This window comes from Lissotriton vulgaris, chromosome 7 (genome assembly GCF_964263255.1).
Source record: "Lissotriton vulgaris chromosome 7, aLisVul1.2, whole genome shotgun sequence".
Classification (NCBI taxonomy): domain Eukaryota; kingdom Metazoa; phylum Chordata; class Amphibia; order Caudata; family Salamandridae; genus Lissotriton; species Lissotriton vulgaris.
Genome location: NC_141695.1, coordinates 519,059,584 through 519,082,205, shown reverse-complemented (window position 1 = coordinate 519,082,205; position 22,622 = coordinate 519,059,584). Strand labels below are relative to the sequence as shown.

At 46.7% G+C, this 22,622-nt stretch overlaps 1 protein-coding gene across 1 annotated transcript in view; it reads left to right on the top strand.

Moving 5' to 3' along the window:
• The window catches only part of LOC147701976 (ketosamine-3-kinase-like), a 268,222-nt gene that overhangs the window by 83,899 nt on the left and 161,701 nt on the right, over window positions 1-22,622 (top strand). The window contains exon 2 of the mRNA XM_086928734.1: window positions 10,360-10,508. Within this exon, the coding sequence (XP_086784860.1) occupies window positions 10,360-10,508 (149 nt within the window). The remainder of the gene's footprint in view (window positions 1-10,359; window positions 10,509-22,622) is intronic.

Sequence of the window (22,622 nt, the reverse complement as noted above, 5' to 3'; positions counted from 1 at the left end):
TACGACCGCCGGCTGCAGCACGCCTGGGCCCTGTAGGGGGTATACGGAACCCCTTGGATCCAGTGGGACACACAATTGACTGCCTGGAGACCGGGAATACCACGCACCTCATAGGCCAAGAACGGACCCAACAGCCGAGTGCCTATACTTCCTCCACCAGCACAACAACATGGCGGGCAAGGGTACAAGGAGTGCGTCGACCCAAGCGAAGCTCGATAAATTTGCGTATAGCCAGCATGGACAATCCCAGAGTGGCGGCCGCCACTCTGCTGGAACAGCTCCAGAAACGGGCGGACCTCCGAAGGTGACCTTAGAGGACGTTATGAAAACCCTTACCGAGGTCCGGACGACAGTGGGCTCCATCTCCTCCGAGGTGACTCTGCTCCGGGCAGACTTCAAGAAAATGGCGGAAAGAGTGTCCCAAGTGGAGGTAGTTACGAAGTCGCTCATTGAGGACACCTCGGACCTGCAAGTAGCCATGGAACGCATGGAAAGAGTCACTAAGCAGTTGCAAGAGAAGCTCGACGATCAGGAAGGGCGTTCCCGGAGAAACAACGTCCGCATCCTGGGCCTGCCGGAATCGGAAGGTAAAGCTGCAATGGATCTGTACGTTGAGGACCTAATCAAAACCCAGCTGAAACCAAAAGGCCTATCGCACTTCTTTTCTGTAGAAAGAGCACACCGAGTTCCAGGTGGGGCGGCTAAGCCGGGCGCTAACCCACGACCAGTACTGGCTAGACTGTTCAATTTTAGGGACAGGGACGCAATCCTGCAGGCAGCAAGGATCTCCCCACCTGTGAAAATTCAGAACTCAACTTTGGCCTTTTTCCCGGACTACACGGCAGAAGTGGCTAGGCGCAGGAAATCATTCACGGACGTCAAGAAGACACTGCGAGACATAGGCCTGCCGTACTCAATGCTTTTCCCCGCCAAATTGCGCATTGTAGCTGAAGGAAAAACGTGGTTCTTTGACACACCAGAGGTGGCTAGAGAATGGCTTGATGGATGGAGACAGGTGGGCCAACCACAGCGCCCGCACAGGGACAGACAACACCAGTGCAACGGGGGGCCGACAGATCATCCGTCCAGCAGCCCCGCGAACGAGGAAGGTGCAACGGGACTGGAATCGGATCTTGAAAGGGACCCACTTGACTCTGGACAACCTGTTAGGGGCTGATTCAAATAGGCTGCATGAAGGAAAACATGTTTATAGCCCTTGGGAACTTGACGCTGATGGAGCTGAGTAGGGCGGGCATTGGCTGGTGCCTGTAGGGGTCTCACCAACCCCACGAGCAAGTAAGATGAACGGGGATGGGATTAAGCACTCTGCCAAGTTGGGGAAGCGGGCGGGAGTTCGTCCGTGGTGCAGGGGAGCAGGGAGGGGGCGGGGGGGGAAGTTGTAATGTTATGGTTAATGTTCTCAGTCATCGTCGCTTCAGTATGGACTACGGTACTACTACAGGCCGTACACTCATGGTGCCCTAGCACAAGTCATTGCACATATGTTACACTCCACTTCCACACATCAGTAACACTAGAAGTATACCTGAATGGCCCGGCAGGATCGAGGTACACCCGCTGAGGGCGGCCCGCCGATGACAGTGGTACCCCCCATAAAACTGCTAACATGGAACGTTAGAGGCCTAGGGGACAAAATTAAAAGGGGACTGGTCATCCAAACCATCAAACGCCACGGGCCTGACTTGGTGATGTTGCAGGAAACGCACCTGGCTGGGTCCACATGCAAAGCACTCGACAGACGTGGGTATGCCATGGCGGTACACGCGGAATTCACTACAGGATCCAGGGGCACTGGGATACTACTCAAAAAGACCTCCTCCTTTATGGTTGAGAGTCGTAGGACGGACGATCAGGGTCAATTTGCGGCGCTGTTTGGCCAGTGGGAAGGGAGACCCCTCAACGTGGTGTCCGTGTACATCCCCCCGGCGCTGCACTCTACGGCGCTGCCGGCGCTTGGTCAATTTCTCATTGACCTCCCAGAGGGTGACATGATCATTGGGGGGGACTTTAATGCCGTAACAGACCCCCTGCTAGACACCTTTCCCATACGGGAACGCCAGAGGGGGACCGCCACGCTTCCTGGTTTTCTGACCGCGCTGGGCCTCACAGATGTTTGGCGTCAATTGAACCCCACAGCGACTCAATACACGCACTACTCCTCTACACACAACAGTCTCTCACGCATTGATTCCTTTTTTTTTTGGGGGTGGGACTGGGATCAGTAGACAAACTAGAAATTCTACCCAGAGGTATATCTGACCACTCCCCAGTGTCCCTCCACATTACGGCTAAAGAGAGGAAGCGCGCCAGACTCTATCCAATTTACCCCAACTATTTAACAGTCCCTGGTATCAGGAAGAAGCTTAAATCAGCCACATCGCACTATTTTACAGAAAATGTAGGGTCGGTTTCCTCACCTTCAATACTCTGGGAGGCTTACAAGACAGTCCTGTGCGGCGCAGCCATAGCAGCTATTACAGGGCACAAACGAGACTCCAGAAGTGAACTCGCTCAGTTAGAGTTGGCACTTCACACTGCAAATGCCGCACACATGTCAAACCCCACCCCTGACACCACACATACGTTGCATCTCAGACAACAGCAACACCTGGCCCATCTCACATCGGTTACTAAAGGACACTTGGCAAGCACTGCACACAGGATATGTGATGTGGGCGACAAGGCCGGGAAGATGCTGGCCTGGTTAGACAAGCGGGGTGGTAGCAACAGAGGTATTCAGAGAATCTACACACAAGATGGCCAGCTGCTGACACACCCTGAACAAATAGTACACACCCTGGCACGCCATTATCAGGAGATATACACACCGGTTCGGGCTGTTACAGAACGGGAGGCGTTGGCATCACTTGACAACATTGCTGTCCCCACACTTTCACAAGAAGCGCAACAAGAACTAGACACTGATTTAACAGAAAACGAAATCCAATTGGCAATACAATTGTTGCAATCTGGCAAGGCGCTAGGACCTAACGGGATACCCGTGGAATGGTACAAAGCATCGGCTCCCTTGTTGAGCAAACCCCTGCTGGATATGTATGTTGAGAGTGTGAGCAGGGCAGAACTCCCTCTGGACCAGCGTACAGCCACGATAGTAGCCATTCCTAAGCCAGCCAAGCCGCCGACGGTATGCGCCTCGTACCGACCCATCTCTTTGCTCAACGTGGAAGCGAAGATCCTGGCGAAACTCCTGGCAAGTCGCCTGACCAAACACCTGCAAACCCTAATACACCCCGACCAATCGGGGTTCATGCCACATAGAAGCACAGCACTGAATCTGCGAAGGGTCCATGGAGTCCTGGCACGAGCACATCTCCTCTCCGAACAGGCTGTCATCTTATCCCTAGACGCCAAAATGGCCTTCGATCTGGTGGAGTGGGAATATCTATTTGCTGTCCTTGCTCGTATGGGCTTCGGCCCGAAATATATCGCATGGGTACGGCTACTATACAAGTAGCCGATGGCACAGGTGGTAGCAAACGGTCACATTTCACCGACCTTCCCCCTAGGACGCGGGACCAGACAAGGGTGCCCGCTGTCGCCCCTGCTTTTCGCACTAGTACTGGAGCCGCTGGCTATCCTGCTCAGAGCAACACCACTGTTTCGAGGCATTGCCTGGGAGGAGGGGTGGGAGGACAAAGTCTCCCTGTATGCAGATGATATGCTGATCTATATGACTAATCCCAATGAGGGCATTCCTGCCCTATTGACCCTGTGCGACGAGCACGGAAAAGCGTCAGGTTACACCCTGAATTGGTCTAAATCTATAATATTCGTACTTAAAGGCCCGGAGCCGTTATTGCGGGATGACTGCCCCCTGCAATTAGCAACCAGCTCATTTAAATACCTGGGTATTTTCGTCACCACTAATGCGGCGGACTTTCACACCGAGAACTTGGCGCCACCTCTGGCACGTCTACGTGCTGACGTTAAGTACTGGGCTACCCTGCCACTCACCCTCCTTGGACGAGCAGCGTTATATAAAATGATGGCGCTCCCTAGATTTCTCTACGTGTTGGAAAATACCCCTTATGTGGTGACTCCACGCTACTTCCAACAGGTCGCTGCATTGGTGTCTGCACTGCTGTGGAGTAATGGCCCAGCCCGTATAGCACATGGCAAATTAGTAAAAAGCTGGTATGAAGGGGGGATTGCGCTACCCAATCTTCAATTGTACTATTGGGCGTCCCAACTTAAGATAATTAATCACTGGATCCACGTCCCGCGGGAGGACCCCGCATACAAGGCGGACTGGTCGCAGTTGGGGACGGACGGCATGCTCTCAGTGCTATACAATCTCTCACAGGTTCGGAAATTGATTGGACCAACGTTACATACAGCGACCCTATGGCACACAGCACAATCTCGACTGGGTTGGAAGGGGAAGATCACCAGGATGACGCCGTTATGGGACGCGAAATCACTAGGAAACTTGAGGTCCAGTAAAGGTTTCGCACGATGGGACCAAATAGGGATTTCTGTGGTAGGAGACCTTTGGGACAAGGGATCGGTGGTAGCATTCCCACAACTACAGCAGCAGTATGGTCTAGGGCCCACTGAGACGTTCAGGTATGTGCAAATCCGGCACGCACTACTACACACAATTCCACCTGACACCACACTCCCGGAATCGTCACCACTAGAAGACAGGTTACTGACGGACTTTATGGAACAAAAGGCAACCTCTCTCACATACAAAAAACTGGTTAACAACCTGACAGACCCCACACAGAAACTTAGAGAGAGGTGGGTTGGGGAACTAGGTGACATGGACGACACAGAATGGAACAAGGCGCTTGCGTCACCAAGAGAAGTGGGCATCTCGGCTAGGTTCAGGTTGGTGCAGCTCAAGATCCTACACCGCACATATTACACCAGGACACTTCTACACAAGATACAGCGGGCACCACACCCCTTCTGCCTCAGAGGGTGCGGGGAGGAGGGAACTCTACTCCACACACTATGGGATTGCCCACTGATCCAAAACGTTTGGAGACAAATTATGCGCACAGTCTCCCAAGCCCTTGAGGTATCACTCCTGCCTGAGCCCCGTAAGTGCCTGTTGAACATTTGGGACCCTACTGACCTGAACAGATATGGACAATTATGGGTCACATTGGCTGTGACAGTGGCCAAGAGAGACATTGCACAACAATGGGGTGCTCCAGAACTACCTACGGTGAATGGATGGATTAGGAATATGGACCTTCTAATGGTGAAGGAAAGGGCGGTGTATGTACTGCGGGCCTGCCCCCGAAAATGGAATAAAGTATGGATGCCATGGAATAAATACAGGGGGGAACCATATGCACCCTTGCCAGAGGACGACGACTTAGAGTCAGAGGAGGAAGAAGACTAGAGGGGGCGAACTTGTATATTGAACTCTGGTTTGGTGATGGAGTGGAGCGAGAAAATAACAATGCCTTTGAAAACGTACTGACTATGTGCAATGGAAAACAACTACCTGTGGAAGGGTGCGGCACTCTACTGAAGCAATGACATTAGTTGGGTTTTATAGATGTAAACAAGTTCTTTTTTCTGTTAGTTGAACTTGCTAAGAACAGATTGATGTATCGTAAATGGGCAGATTACGAATTGAAATAGGATATGATGTGTTGATAAGTGAGATTTCGTGCAAAATAGTTGCTCTTATTTCTTCCATATCCATAGTATGAAGATAAACACAGACGTTAGGTTGTGGTATATTTTATCCGTAGTTTTGCTTAAAACATGTGCTAATGTGAAACTGATGATCGCAAATATCAATGTGAATAACTTTTCTGCCTTCCTGACAATAAAGTTTAAAAAAAAAAAAAAGTGACAATTATTTATGGACAATTAATAGATTAGTAAAGCTCAATAATTTTATACTGCATTATGTATATTATGTTTCAAGTGAAATGATAATATTAGAACTGTTTAAACATATTAGATTTAGCATTTACATACAGTGTGGAATTCAGATATATGTTACTATTTGTTATTAGTATTTGAAAGTATTATATAGAGTGTGACGTCTTAGTGAGAGAAATTAGTCAAATGCTGATTTTAAAATCTGTTAGTATAGTTAAGTGTTAAAATATGTTAGAATAGGCATTGTTGAAACACTCACTGCAATAAAGAATTTTGTGTTAGAATGTTTTATAACCTGCATACACATAATCAGTACAGGTCCGATTATTGTATGATAATCATACGCTAACATAAACTTACTTTGCACAGGACATTCATATTTGGAAGATACAGAAGTGCGGTATGATATAGGCAATAGTAAATTGCTATGGAGGTAGTGGAGGGTGTACAGTCTCTATCCAATATGTGCTTGATGTTTCCATGAGGGTGATTTGAATTGTTATTGCACTCAAACAATCTTTGTGTGGTTGGAATCAAGACTGATTTGAATCTGATGGGCAGCAATAATAACTCTGAATGAGTCACTAGGCGGTGATACAAGAATAGCAAAATGCCTTGTCATTTAATTAGTGATGGGCATGAAAGGATGAATATGATTTCCACTGTCCCTACCTTCTGTCTAGCGAACCAATAGCCAAAGGAATGGGCTTCGCAAAATCAGCAGGGAAAGAAGGGCCTGTTGAGCTTGACTCTAGTCTGGCATTGTGAGGAGACATGAGAGGTGTAGGATACGTGGAGGCCCTTGGGCCACCAATAAAATGCCACTTCTCCTATTGTTTTTTAGGTCTAGGCTAGCGTAAGCTGCGCAGATGCACAGTCTAGCTGGCGAGATTTTATGATTTAGAGGAGCTTGGAGTCTCGGGCTTTAAGCCCTGCCCCTCTTTCCCATTGGCCGGCGTCACCGTTTATGCTAAATGGTGGGCAGCCATTGGGAAAGAGCTTTTTCCTACGTAGACTTTTCTCTCTGTCAGACGGCCCACTTGGACGGGCTCGTCTGACTTCCTCTTGTCGTGAAAGCTTTTTTATCTTTATGGTGTCATGCCCCATGAAGGTAAGAAAGCTTTCACCAATGACGAAAGTGAAAGCGGACCGAGCTTGTTGCTGAAGACTGCCGTAAAGCGGGTGACATCCGGCTTGTTTGTCGAGACCCAGAAACCTCACTCTAAAATTCCTTATGCATCTTTTTAAAATTAAACCCTTCTGCAAAACAAAATTCAAAGTGATCTTGTGTGTTCCCACTTTTAAACATGTCAGTATCTAATACTGTGAGTGATACACAACTTCTTGCTGTGCCGGGATCTGTCCCCTTGGCTGCAGCCGGGGCCACTGCGTCTCAAGCGTCGACCCCCATTGGCGCCGGATGGCTTTTGGCCCGTGCGCGCCCTCCTCACCCGTAGGGGTCGCTCGTACTCACTCCGCAGCCGCTTGTGGGGGGCGCGCGCGCTCACCTGAGACTCCTGGGTTTGCGCTGGGTGCTCTAGCGCCCCTCGGACCGGGGAGCTGTGGCGCTCTTTCCTCCTCAACGTCAGTCCTCTCCTCAGCCAGCAAAAGCCCCGTCCCCGTCTAACTTCCCCTTCCAGCCCGGCGGCGAGTTTTTGATTGCTCGCAAAGAGCGAACAAGTCTCTCCACTGTAGTAAGAAAGAGAAGAACAACAACGCCTCTCAGACCTTCGGCGACAAGGGAGTTTCAACACCGGGAATTTCTCTTTTTTTTCACGGTCCTCTTCTACTTTTGGTCCAGGGGCTTCGGCGAAAGAATGTGCCCGGCTTCCTCTTCGGAAAATGGACCCGCCTTTTTCTTCTTAAAGGGTCCGCAGCAAGTTTTGTTTGCATCCCTTTATTGTCACTTCCAGGGGTGTCACGATCTAACCCCGGCGCCCTCCATCACATGCTTTATGAATGGAAAGCGCAAATTACAAGACAGTGCCATGTGAACACACACGTGAAGCGTCTTGCTGTCTACCCAGATAAGGATCTGTGCGCAATAAAACATCTTCTCAGTACAACTGAAAGTGTTTGTGATGTGCAAGAACGTGTATCCTACCTTCCAATACGGCTTGCAGTGTTTGGTAAGTTTTTATTGGTTCCTTCTTTATGCGGCATAATACAGCATATTTTGTGTGATAGTAATAAGTCACTATTTTCTCATATTTACACTTGTTAAAACTGTGTGGGCATAAATTGCACCTGATTAGTACTGGTTCAACACCCAAATATCATAATTAGAAAAGTGACTAGTCAATTTTTTGCAAAGGGGGTGACGCTGCGTAACGACACGTCGATTAGTAACTTTTTAACCATTTGAGCTAGAACCCACTTTTTGCTGTTAAAATCTGCAAATTATGCCGGTGATGATGGAATATGTGGCAAATGCAGCAAAATCCAGAATAACGTGAATGTGACGCAGCCTTTTTCGTATAATTCCATAAGCTCTGCATGATTCAAATTTAATTAATTCAATAATAAAGGTTTTACAAACTTTAGACAAAGGCAGTAGCTGAGACTGATATGAAACAAATACAAGATCAGCCTGAATTAGCATTGTATTGAAATAAAGATAATGTCTGCAGTCAATTTGAGTGAAAAGGGCCAACTTTAACCGGTAACATGCCATGACGTTCCTTTGCATCAGTGTGCAGGTTGGTAGCATGTTTAACGAAATAAGATCCCAGTTTTCTTTTAAGCTTGATAGGAGTTTGCATCTGTTTTTTAAGTTTATCCTTGGAAAAATCAGTTGTCTGATGTTTCCAGCATGCCTTCCTTTGCAGGTGATCTGGTCTAGAAGTAAGAAGACACCAGTGCAAGAGTAATGGGGCTATGATGCATGGTGCAGGATCTTCGATACTCAGCATTTTCATATTTTTAGGGCACCAACCCTTCTTTTGAAGAGGAACATCATGTTTCTTGTGGCCTAGAAATAAAATTGGCTCATGCAGATAAATGCTGCATCTTAAATTAACAATGCATTAAAAATGCAATAGGTCTCGCCTTTCATTAAGTTAAAGCCATTTGCTTTGCTATACAATACCATAGACATCCCGCGTAAAGAACACATCTCTGGTCACCTGAAAAACCTCCACTGGCTCCCCGTCAATAAGAGGATTACTTTCCGGCTCCTAACCCACGCACACAAAGCACTCTACGAAATCGGACCTGAATGCCTCAACACACGACTATCCTTCTACACCCCCTCCCTCCAGCTATGATCCTCCAACCAAGCCCTCCTACTGTACCTCGCATCAACAAAACCACCATGGGAGGTAGATCCTTCTCCTACCTGGCAGCTAAAACCTGGAACTCACTTCCCACTCACCTTCGCCTTACTCAGAACCACCTAGCATTCAGAAAGCAACTCAAAACGTGGATATTTGACAAGTAATTCCCCACCCTTCCTCAAGCGCCTTGAGACCCTCTGGGTATGTAGCGCGCTATATAAATCTTTTGACTTGACTTCACTTGACATTAGCAAAACACATGGCTTTAACTTAATCAAAGGCAAGACCTATTGCGTCAGTGCTTAATCACCTACCCATTGACGCACGGGGGTGAGCCCCATGGGGGTCTCGTTACTAGCTCAGAGCTCGTGCCACCCACCGAACATGACACGCTCTAGGGACATCAATAATTGGAAGGGCAAAAGCTCCCTTGAGCTTGATTTTCAGTATGAATAGACCCTGAAAGCAGTGGCTCACAATACGTCTGATTTTTTGGGTTGAGGTGGTAGAAAATTTACCACATCGATAACTGGCTTAGTGACATTGCTTTTTGATCATTCGATATTAGCTCTTCCAATTATTATGTAGCAGATTTCCCCACACATTAGATTGTTCTCCATCTAATATGGAACGTGATCTGGGTTTAGCCCGTTGTGAGACAGGTTAGCTTTACCCTACTGATGGTGTTTTGTTGCAGCAGTAATCCTGCTAAGTACGAGAGGGACCGCAGTGCCATGGAGCTTTGGTTGTTTGATTTAATAGTACTCTATATGTTGCTGTCTGTAATAAGACTGTAGGCCACATGTAGGGTACACATGCTTCAGCTTGTTAAACGAGATGTTTGTTGAATGAATTACATGGCAAATATTTTCACTCATGAAAGAGCCATGTCAAACACACAAATACTTAATGAGTATTTAAGGAGGGTTTTTTGAGCTTCACTGGAATACCATTTTTGTGCCTGGTGCAGCAAAGGCCACAACAATAATTTTAAATTTATTTAGAATGACTCAGTTAGTATGGGTCGTTTTGTTGGAGTACTTGGATGAGAATCACAATAACCCTTTGTCTGCAAGAGAGTCACAGGAGTGACATTTGTGGGGAATTGGTGGAATAGGAAATGTGTAAATTGCTGAAGCTGAGCGTGCTTCACGAACTTCTGAGAGTTTCACAGTGTCCCCTCAACTTTCAGGCGAGAAGAATGTTTTTGGGTGAAGTGGCGAGCCTGGATGCCATTCTTGAGACCAACACCATCAGAGTACCGAAACCTATTAAGGTCCTGGACTTGGAGGGTGGAGGATCGGCTTTAGCCATGGAACACGTGCAGATGCACAGCATAAAGTATGTATTTCACTTTTATATTGGCAGTTCATGAATTCATATACGAACAATGGTATACTTAGTAGTGTTGATATCTTTCTAGAGGTGACAAAGTGTTCCACATAAAGTAACTGAGATAACTTGATTGGAAACAAACCACCACACTTGATGTAATACATTACAGTGATTTTGTAGCTGCAGAAGAATCAGTCAAGCACACAAACAAAATAGGGGCATCTTTTTAAGTATGCTGACTTTGTTTTACTTTTTGAGTTACCAATCTTGAAGTTTGTTCGGCCTATTGTACCATTCTGGGAGATGGAATTAAGTTTTTTTGCTTGGTAGGAGGGATTCAAGATAAGGACTGGTGTGTTAAATGGAAATGGGAACTCAACAAGATATTGACAATTAAATATCGGATATTTATAGTAAGTTAGACCATTCAATCACAAGCATTCTTCTAAGTAGGTACGCCATTTTGTATTTTGAAAGCTGTCTTCACCCATGGCCTGAGAGGAAGAATGTTGGGACCAAATCTGTTCCCAGGTTTTAGCTAACCATGGTGGAAGGGAGCTGAATCAGTGCTAATAAAAACCTTTTTGCACAGCTTGGGCATTCCATCATCAATATATATTGGCTGTAGATTTCCAATTAAGGTACCAATTTTATAGTGACATCCCTATCTAGTCAAATACAATTTCTGAGGGCTACATCCGATGCTCATCTTCAGGTTGACTTGGAGCTGAAAAGAAAGAGGAAGGTTCCGTTCTATGTCCTTCCATTTGGTAAACCACTGCCTATCTGTTTAATCAACCCACATAGTCACATGACAGGTCAAAACATATTATGATAAACAACACATCTGGGGTGTTAATGTCACTGTGGCCCTTGCAGGTTCTTAGGGTTTTTAAGCTAATGTGGGGTGGTTACCCTTCCCGGTGAAATTAGAAAATACAGATCTTAGAATTGTGTTATATGCACCAGTAGTCCAGTTTGAAGGTAAACGAGTTGAGGATCTACACAGCCTCAACCTCCTCCAACCATGGTTGGCAAATAGATGTCGATCTTTTCTCTGCTTCCAAAGTAAACCATAGTAATTGATATGTGACTTGTACGCATGGATTTTCTTGATCCATAAGGAGTCACTTAGTCTTTGAACTTTTTCTGCAAGACACAAATGACCCATTGCGCTGGAAGAGTTCTTTCAACAGACAAAGAACGTGTAAGTATCTTTCATGTCAAGTACTAGCGCAGCATGCATGTCAGTCTCAGAAAGAATAAAGATTGTGTACATTGCCAAAGGGTCTACAGTGAAAGATCCTTCCTACACCATAAATAACGGCAGCTGCCACACAGACAGGGATAACCCATCTGTAAAGCAGCTGATGGCTCCCCCATCAGGAAGACAACCACACTCAAACTCTGAGGGCCAGATTTACCACTTATTCACACAGCACAGTGCAGCAGCCACAAATGCTGTGCTATGTGAAAAGGAGAGAGGGGGAGAGTGCATTATGTACAGAAATATGGCACTCTCCTCCCCCTTCCCTAGCGCTGGTGCTGAAATCAGCACCACAGAGACAACTTAGCGCCATAGAGCATGGGTGTCTCTGAGAGTCTAGCATAAGCTTTGTACTGGAAGGATTCCCTTCAGTACCAAATACTATGCATAGACTGACTTTCCCCCGTTTCCCTCTTCGTATGTGTGCTGTAAAGTGCTGCACTCACCCAAAGCTGGAAAAGGAATGAGAAACTAAAGCAATTCTCCTTCCTTGATCCTACTTCAAAAGGATGCAGTTTTCTGACACTAAACCCGGTCTACTTTATTTAGTAAATAGGGTTTAGCATCAGATACCTTGAGTGGTTGCATGGGAACGCCCATGCTACACCCCCTTGGCGCTAAGTAATGCAAAACAGAGCTTTGCGTTACTTTCACGTAATTTCCAGCGCTAGTTAAGCACTGAAAAGGAAATTTAAAAAAATAATTTCTGTGCCGATTTGCTTCACTTTTGTGACGGCGTAAAATCTTAGAAACTCTCTCCCTAAATGAGGTGCAGGATACGATAGGTGAATAGGACATGTTACAACGCAAACTTTTAGAACACATGCCTTTACAACGCGGTTTTCACATCACAACATCCTTTACAATGCATGATTTTACAATGCATGCCATCACAACGCATTTTTAGAAACTACACTTACAACGCATTCCATTACAACGCATACCATTACAACGCATACCATTAGAAAGCATAATGCTTTTAGGGCAACAGTAGTGTAAGTGTTGAATAGTGTAGGGGTAAAAATTACTATGCCAACCCCAGTGAGTGCAACAGTTTGGTAAGTGTTGGATAGTGTAGGGGTAAAAATGACTATTCCTACTCCAGTGAGTGCAACAGGAGGGTAAGTGTTGGATAGTGTAGGGGTAAAAAGGACTATTCCCAATCTAGTGAGTGCAACAGTAGGGTAAGTGTTGCATAGTGTAGGGGTAAAAAGTATTATTTCCCATTACTTACCTTATAATGTGTTGTAATGGCATGCGTTGTAGTGGCATGCATTGTTTGGCATGCGTTGTAATGGCATGCGTTGTAGTGACTTGCGTTGTAATGGCATGCAATGTAAAGGATGTTGCGTTGTAATGACTGCTTTGTAAAGGTAGTGCGTTGTAATGACAGCATTGTAATGGTTGTTTCCCACCATAGGTGGACAGTTGGCACATCCAACAATTTGGAATTGGTGTCTACTTATTACCCATCTTTACAACACTGCATTCATTAGCAAATCTGCAAGTGAACCTTTTCTGAACTCTAGTTAATGTTTGTACAGTCATTTGTGTAACAAGGATATAGCCAGCTTTGTCTTCCTCTTGCTCCCTCAGTGGTTATAGGACAGTTTGATGTAGACTTGGACATCTAACCTTTGATAGCAGAAAGGCAGTCCTTTGGTTTATCAATATCAAAACCAGTTGAGACTTTCCAATAGGGTGGTGTGTTATCTACATACTGTTAGATTCTGCGGTGCCCTACAAGACTGCGAGGGGCTTAAAAAACAGACTGGAAATTCCAAATGATGTAGCCTCATGTACCTTACAGGAGATGAGGATGGGCTTGGTGGAACTTATCTGAAGCATCTGTTCTGTATTTTCTAGGTTTTACTGAAGCTTTGTAGGACACAGCTGTCAAATGCCATTTGAGGTGTGTGGGATCAAAAGGTGCCGTGAAGAGATTGAGGAGAATGAGGAACCATAGGCCAACTTTAATAACACTATGAGCAACTCATATAAGCAAATCATTAACTAGAAAAAGACATTTTTGATAGGGCAAGCAAAGTGTTTTTTATTGTTTCTGAAAACCTCAGTGCATTTTAGATGTCATGAGTGATGTCATGAGTGATGTCACTGACCATAGCGATACCAAAGGGGATGATGGACGGAGCGTTTGAGCAAATCAAACACTCACCCCAAGTCAACTGATCTGGGTTTAATCCATAATCATTCTTTAGTTCACTCCACCACCCCAGTTCAGACAAGGCCATATGCAAATCAGTCTGACCCTGTGCCTCACAGGAACAGTCCAGCCCGAACTGCTAAGCCATGTCTTCCCTGGACCGGAAACAAGCATCCTGGGACCAGTTTCGGGTTCATAACCCTCATTAGCCAGGCTATCTCGAATCCAGTGGCAAAGTGAGCAAGGGTCCCACATCTGGGCATACCCTGCCAACTTAGGGCGAACAAAGCGGAACCAAAAGGGATGATGGACGGAGCGTTTGAGCAAATCAAACACTCACCCCCAGTCAACTGATCTGGGTTTAATGAACCATGTCATGAGTGATGCAATATGTGACGTCATCAGCAGTGCATTGTGGGGGCACGAGTTATAGTTAGCTCTACTAACTATAAAGGCCGAATTTCTCTGGTTTTGTATGAGTGAAATGTCCAACTAACTATAACGTACCTGAAACCTATGGTTTTTAGTGAATTTCTATGGTTGTTTAAATGCTAATTTCTAACTATAATGTCCCAGACACCTATGTTTTTTTAAGTGAATTTCAAAGGTTTTTTTGAATGATAATTTCAAACTATAACGTCCCTGAAACCTATGGTTTTTTCAGTGAATTTCAAAGGTTTTTTAAATGATCATTTCTAACTATAAGGTCCCTGAAACCTATAGGTTTTTCAGTATATATATATATATCTATATATATATATATATATATATATCTATATATATATATATATATAGATATATATATAGATATATATATATATAAGGAAGGGGGGGCTCCCAGTTAAACCACACTCGTGGCAGGTAAGTGAAAATCTGGAGAAAGCTTGCTGAGCTTCCACGTTTCAAGCATTGCGCTCTTCCTCAAAGGTGGCTCAAAGGTGGCTTGCACAGAGACCACCAGCAATTCACGGTAATTTATTCACAATCATCCTCAGGTGAGAACACAAAGCATTATGGGACTGGAAGTCCAAACCACATTTTTACCCAGGTGGGCTGCTAGTGTATATATATATTGCCACAAGTCCGGTGCGGCGTAGGCTGTCTTCCTGGGGCGGTCCAAACACACTTTTACTGGCAGTCCCAAAATTTGCACAAATTGCTCCCGCTAGTCTCAGAAGAATATACGGACACTCGTGCGTGGTGAAATAAAGGTTTTTAATGGCTCAAAAAGAACGCGTTTCGGCTTTCACCTTGATCACGCTTTCCAATCAATCTGTTTTGTGTCCTGGCACAGGCGGTCCATGTTTTTTTTCTGGACTGCCGTGACAGCAGGCACATCGACGTGTGCCGCTCACACTGCTCACTTCTCACTAGTGGAGAAGTTACGGCATGACGTTATGCCAGGGGAGCGTTGTAGGGGAAAGGAAATCCTTTAAAGATGGTCATTTTCTCTCTGGATTTCCCTTCTCTTTTTGAAACTCAGGAGCAGCAACACTGTTGTGGCTTTAAGTGTAAACTTTGTCAATATTATATACAAGCCATAGTTACTGCTTATTTATCTTATGCAACTAACAACCATTGACAAAGCCAATAGTCCTGACTTGTTTTAGGTATGATGTTACTTGTTGTATCATACATCTGGATGCAATGACAGGAGCAACAAAATACAAGTCGGGCGGCACACTATGCTGAGCATAGATTTTTAGCTTGCCTGTTTTTAAGCCGTGCCCTTAATTATATTTGCCACACCCCTTTGAGAGACCCCCCAGTTTTTTCATCCCACTTAAAGCCCTGCTCTAGCCAAAGGCTGGTGTAAATGTCTTTAGTATTCTAACACCTCCCCCCGCTCCATAGGGGAAAATCATTTGAATTTGCAAAGAGGATCCTATTCCCTGGTGTGGGAATCTCACTTATGTAGAACTGTGTGCTGGAAGAATGGGACCCTACATGGAAAGTCACATGACCTACCGCAGAGTAAGGGTGGGAACCTGTGCCTGCCGCAGACTTGCTCTCGGGAATGTTTGCAATTTCAAGAAAGTCACAAAAATGACTTTGGTGTTGAGATCTGTCTGCGGGGTTACTTTAACTAAACGAGGAAGCGTGTGACGCTGCGTGTGAAATAATACATCTACTTTCTGACAACGTGCCAACAAACTTCTCATTGCTTTTTACCCTCTGTGCCATCATTTCTCCTCTCACTGAATCCTTTGCCATAATTACGAATAAAGAAATTTAAAAAAAACAACAGTAACACTGTGTGCTCTTGTGCAGTTAACAGTACAATGCCAACTATAGACACAGCTCTTCTAAAAGTACACTTTCAAACTATATTTTAATAGGTTATGCTTTTGATTAGCCTATAGGGTTCTTGTTGCACTTCGTACTTGTTACGTCTTATTGTTTAATAACCTCGAGAGGGTGAAGAGGCAGTGAACCTCCAGCTAAAGTCTCACCTTAAACTATGCACAACATACGAGGTTGACAGCAGGTCAATCATAAGCAGCAAACTGAACCTCCTTTTACCACAGTACCTACATTACTTGACAGACATGAGGTAGAATCATTGAATCCCTCCACAACAACCGCTGCACTGCTTGAACTACGAAATGAAGCTCAAAATGACAAACTCGCCTATGACATTCCCCGCCCCTCACTTGCACTTCCTAGCTTCTTTTGATGTCATCTGTGGTGCGCAGAAATGTGGGCGAAAAATGCACTGCGAGAAATACATGAGATACAAACGCCAAAGGTATCCGGGGTAATGACGTCCCCTAATGAATATGTGGTCTGCACTTGGAATGTACGGGGATTGGGCTCGGTACATAAACGACACAGGGTCCTAGCACAACTCCATAGGCGGCGGGTGCACATAGCGTACCTCCAAGAGACACACTTGAATGATTCTGAGGGAGCCAAAATGTTGCGAAAATGGAAGGGCCAACTATACGCTACTAAATACTCTGCGTTTTCCCGGGGGGCGGCCATTTGGATTAGCAACTCGGTCCCGTTTAAACTTATTGAATCTAAAATAGACAAGGAAGGCCGTTACGTGCTTGCTAAGGGGCTGCTAAATGGTATGTGTGTAGTGCTTGGTTGTTTGTACGCCCCGAATGTGGAGCAGTCGCAGTTTTTTGCGGACCTAGGTAGGGCACTGTCGGATTGGGTGGAGTATGATTGGGTTATAGGTGGGGACTGTAATGCGGTACTAGATCTCACGCTAGACAGATCACATCCACCCTTACACGCCACGGAGAGTCGAAGACAGGCAGCAGCATTGGCACAGTGGGCTGAGGGGTGGGGCCTAGTCGACTCCTGGCGGACGCTACATGCATCCCACAGGGAATACACGTTCTACTCCCCACCACACAAACTCCACACCAGGATAGATCGCATCTTTTGCTCCAGAACACTCACGCCGTCTATTGTAAAAGTGGGACACATGGGGAAGACGTTATCGGATCACAACCCGGTTGAACTGTCTCTGCAGTGGGGAAGATTACCCACCCCTATACCGACGTGGCGCCTATCCCCAAGTCTACTAGAAGACCCGGTTTTTAAGTCCACACTGACTGACGCTACCACACACTACTTCACCGAGAATACGGGCACGGCAAGCTCCAGACGGGTCGAATGGGACGCCTTCAAGGCTACCATTCGCGGAGTGGCCATGGGCACCAAGGTAGGCGTCAAACACCAGGTATTGGTAAGGCTGCGAGAAGTGGAGGATAGTCTGGCGGCTCTAGAAATCGAGGCCGCAGGCACGGGCGGCGCCCTCACGCAACTACAGGAGGCTAATATACAATATGCGGAACTCCTGGAAGAACTAAGGATCCTAGACCATAGGGAATACACCACACGACAGCACGCACAGGCGGACAGGGCGGGCGCGCTATTGGCACGCCTGACTAGGGACACGCCGGCGGCTACCCCTATCATGGAGGTACAGGATTCCTCTGGGGAATTGATCCAAGGGCAAAGGGAAATTAACATGGCTTTCCGGCATTACTACGCTACTTTATATGGCCCACACGCTCCACTCTCAGAACCGAAGCTGGAGGAATTCTTCTCCGACATATGTGTTCCACAACTGAGCGCGGCACACAGTGCGGAGCTGGCGAGTCCCATTACGGTTGCGGAAATTAGAATGGCCATTCGGGCTCTGCCTAGAAACAAGGCACCCGGGACCGACGGGCTTCCGGCGGAATTTTACTTAACATACATAGACCTACTGGCCCCCCGCCTTCATGAGTTGTACAGCGAGGCTTTGAAGGGAGACGGCTTGCCTGACACGACACTACAGGCACTGATTGTTTCCCTTTTGAAACCAGGGAGGGACGCTTTGCGCCTAGACAACTACAGACCGCTATCACTCCTGAACACTGACTCCAAAATTCTAAGTAAGATACTGGCGGTACGTCTGTCCCAGCACATCCCGGAAATGGTACACCCCGATCAAAGTGGGTTCGTGCCGGGTAGGAGTACGGCACTAAATCTACGGAGACTCAGTCAACTAATGTCTCCGGATGCGAGAGGGAGTGACACAGAGGGTTGTATCTCATTGGACCTCCGACAGGCATTCGATACACTCAGATGGGACTACATGTTTGCAGTCATGTCCAAATTCGGACTACCAGCCGGATTCATAGCCTGGGTGTCCCTGTTATACCGGAAACCCACTGCACGGGTTCGAACCAACAAATGCATCTCTGACCGGATTGTGGTAGCAAGAGGTACGAGGCAGGGATGTCCACTCTCGCCCTTACTATTTATAATCGCCCTGGAGCCCTTGATGCTGAAAGTGCGCACAGTGGCGGCTGCGGTGGGGATAAATAGGCTCGCCACCTACCATATCATATCGGCGTACGCCGACGACATACTGCTGTTCCTAAGAGACATGAATGCCCCAGCGACGCCGCTACCACGGATCTTTGAGGCCTTCCGCGAGTTATCGGGCCTCGCTATCAACGAGACAAAGTCATACGGATTCGGCTTTCGGGGCCCGGTGGAGGGAACACAAGTCCAGTTTCCGCCGCACTGTTTCCAGGTTGCACCCGTGACATTTAAGTACCTGGGTATCCAGATATACCGACAACCGCAGGACTTGCTGGACGGTAATCTGGGACGTGCCCTGACTAACCTGACTACGCAGGTGCATTTCTGGACTTCCCTGCCACTGTCGGTGGCGGGAAGGGTGGCTATTTTAAAAATGGTGGTACTACCACGTATGTTGTACTTTTTTACAAATTTACCAATTTTTATCCCTATGCCTTTTTTTAAGAAACTAAATACTCTACTACTCGAACTAATATGGGGGAAGGGCAGAAGGCGCGTAAGCATGGCCAAACTACAACTACCCACGGATAAGGGCGGCTTGGGAGTGCCTGATATGTTCGCTTATGCCTGTGCGTGCCAGCTGCAATGGCTAGCTTATTGGCTAGCAGGTCGCAATTTACATGAGCTGAACATGACGGAGGAGGATAGGGCTCGGGGGGTTATACATCGCTTGTTACTACCGGGGGCCAGAACGCCAGCAACGACTCCACCCCTACTTAAACTGGCTCTTACATACTGGAAGAGGGCGACCAGATATACCAATAGACGTTCGAACTATGCACCCTCGATACCACTATTGGGCATCCCACTGGGGACAGGCCCGATGACGGAACGGAGACTACAGGTGTGGCAGGGAGCGGGAATTACGCAAATCGGGGATTTTTTCTCAGATAACAGGCTACTGACATACGAGGAATTCACCAGGTTACATCACACGCCGAGGGCACTCTTTCTGCAACATGCACAACTGACGCACTACATAACCACCCACTGGATAGAGGGTGGAGCGGAGCCTGACACCAACACATTGACCACCATGCAATACCTCATGGGAACGGGTAGTCACTTGACAAAATGGCTGACTGCCGGAATACGGGAGGGCAGGGCTGACCCCCTACAACCCCTGAAACTACGATGGGAAGCGGATCTAAGAGAGACACTGAACGACAAGGAATGGGACATGGTACTGAGACTGCCAAGAAGGGTGTCTAGGAACCCTAGGTTTAAATTTATACAGTTAATGATTATACATAGGGCATATTTGACTCCCCACAAGATACACACAATGTTCCCGACAGCGGCTGATAATTGTCCTAGATGCCAGCTGGAGGATGCAGGCATGCTGCACATGTTTTGGGAATGCCCTAAGCTGGGACATTACTGGGGTACCATTCACCACATTTTGAATGACATAGCACCAGATAGACCTTACACATCCGCTTCTTATTGCATACTGGGGGTAGGTCACAAGGAAAAAAAAAGGAGTGTGGAATCCAGATTTGTAGATTTGGCACTGTTACTAGCGAAGAGGTCAGTGGCGATGAGGTGGAAGTCGGCCAGGCCGCCGGAGATAGAGACCTGGAGTGGGGAGGTGATCAGATGGGGAAAAGCTGAGGGGCAGGAGCTATGCAGGGAAGAGCGCAGAGGCCTCAGGAAACACCCCATTTCAATGGAATGGAATGCTCTTCTTCTAGAGTTAGAACAAGGCGTACAAGACCGAGGGGGCTAGTACGAATCTGTCATTCATCACAGGGGGACAATATGCGTGAGACCGATCACGCCCGGGAACCGAGATGCAGATCCACAGAAGACCGATTGTTGAAAATGTGTGATGTTAACACGGGGACAGGTACCCCTACCAGATACCGACTGTAACATAGACATTAAAGCAAAACCACCATATTACTGACAAGAGGAGCGAGTAAGTGCTGGGAGAGGGAGGGAAGGGGGAGGGTGCTAGGGAGTTAAGGGATGTTACTAATTACAGAAAATGGAAAATGTTAATGATGAATGCATACTGAAGTATATGTCACGATGCGGAGACACGCTATAAGATTGCCTGTACAATATACCGTGATTTATTTTGCAAATAAAGAAATTTAAAAAAAAAAAAACAAACGCCTATTAAAAAAGGTTTGGAGGATCCTCCTAAAGGGGCATTTTGTATTTTCCCAGCAGATATAGATTTCCGTGAGATTAATGTGAGCTCCCATAGGCTGTAACCAGAATAAACCTTGCAACACATGTCAATTATCATAGACATAACGTTGCCACTACTTGAAATCTCCTGTTTGTGTAGTAGTGAAGTGAAGAAGTGTGGCTCACTGGTTAGAGGCGGCAGACCCGAGAGCAGAGGACGGCCCGGGACCAGGGTTCGATTCCCGGCGCGGCAGGTTTCTGGACCAGGGTCAGCGGACTCGATAATTCTCTCGCCTCAGTGCCCACTCTGATCAGCGATCACACTCGGCAACTCTGGGCATTAGCTTGCCTCATCTTCACTAACGAGACCGCCGGGGATGCCTGGTCTCACCCTGGAGATACCCATTAAGGGACCATCTCTCAGGGAAGCCAGGAAGGGTTTCGCAGCGGTCGAAGCGCCTTGGGACCCTCCGGGTAAGTAGTGCGCTATATAAATGCCTATACATTTACATTTGTGTACAGCATGGAGTGCCACCTCTACAGCCATTGTAGTGTCAGAAATATGTTATTGCTTCTCTAACACCTATTCCTCCTTTCTGGTTGAGACATTTCATTGCCTCCATTCGGTTGAGTGTATTAAAAAAGCATTGAATCAGCACGTGGCTTTCCAGACAGGCTGAAGGATCTTGTGTTTATTTTTAGTGTATTGCCCATAGATACACCCCTTTGCAAACACCAACACTTTCAAAGAACATGTGCAGGCTCTAGCGCGGGGATGCCTATGGGTAACCAGGCGCTCTATAAATCCTGTTTCAATTCAATTCAATTCAATTCAATTCTGCAGTGCCTAACAGCTCCGTACACTTTCTAAGCACTAATCTGCCTTGACTTTTAGGACAAATGCTATAAGTATTCCTCTACTAATAATGTCTGTTTTATATATGTCGTTTCCAGCGAAATGACCCACGCTGAGACTGGTAAGTGATTCTTGGATTCTTTATTGCTTAGCTCCTCGTGCCCATATGCATGTCCGTTCCCTCTGCCCTCATCCAGTCAAGTGCCCGCCCCACTCCCTGAGCGGAAGTGGTGTCCGGTCTCTGTCCCCTCCCCTAGGTCCGAGTGCAGGGTCATTGTGCCCCTGAACCTAGGTTACTACATCTCCCCCCTTGTCACAAAAGAATGTGAAGACAGAGACAGAGAGTTCTTTATGTATTGCGTTGAAACGATGGGGGAAAAGAGAAAGATGGATAGAGAGAAAAGAGAGAGAGAGATATGGAAATTGGAAATAATGGAGAGACATGTGGTCATCCCCATCGCTACATTTCTTCAATCAGTCTTTTTGTCTTTTTGCTCACTCTTTTTGGACAAGTCTCTTCCTCTTCTTGTCCTTCACTCTTGTCCATCCATCTTCCTTCCTTGTCTGTTGCTCTGTTTCTCTCCTGTGTTCCTGTGATCTCTGTCACAGCATCCTCTCCGTCTTCATTAATAGTCATTGAAGTGAGAACTGTTTCTTGTTATTCTGTATGGGCCTGCCTCCACCGTGATCATTGGCCCCATGACCTCCGTTACTATTAGCTGGTCCTTAGAGAATGGACTCTCAGACTTTCTCCGTTGCCGCTGACGCACTAACACTTGGTCTCCCTGCTTGAGGTGCACGGTGGTGGCATGTCTCCTTGCGTCTGCGTATGTTTTCATTTTCTCTTTTGCCTCCTGGTCC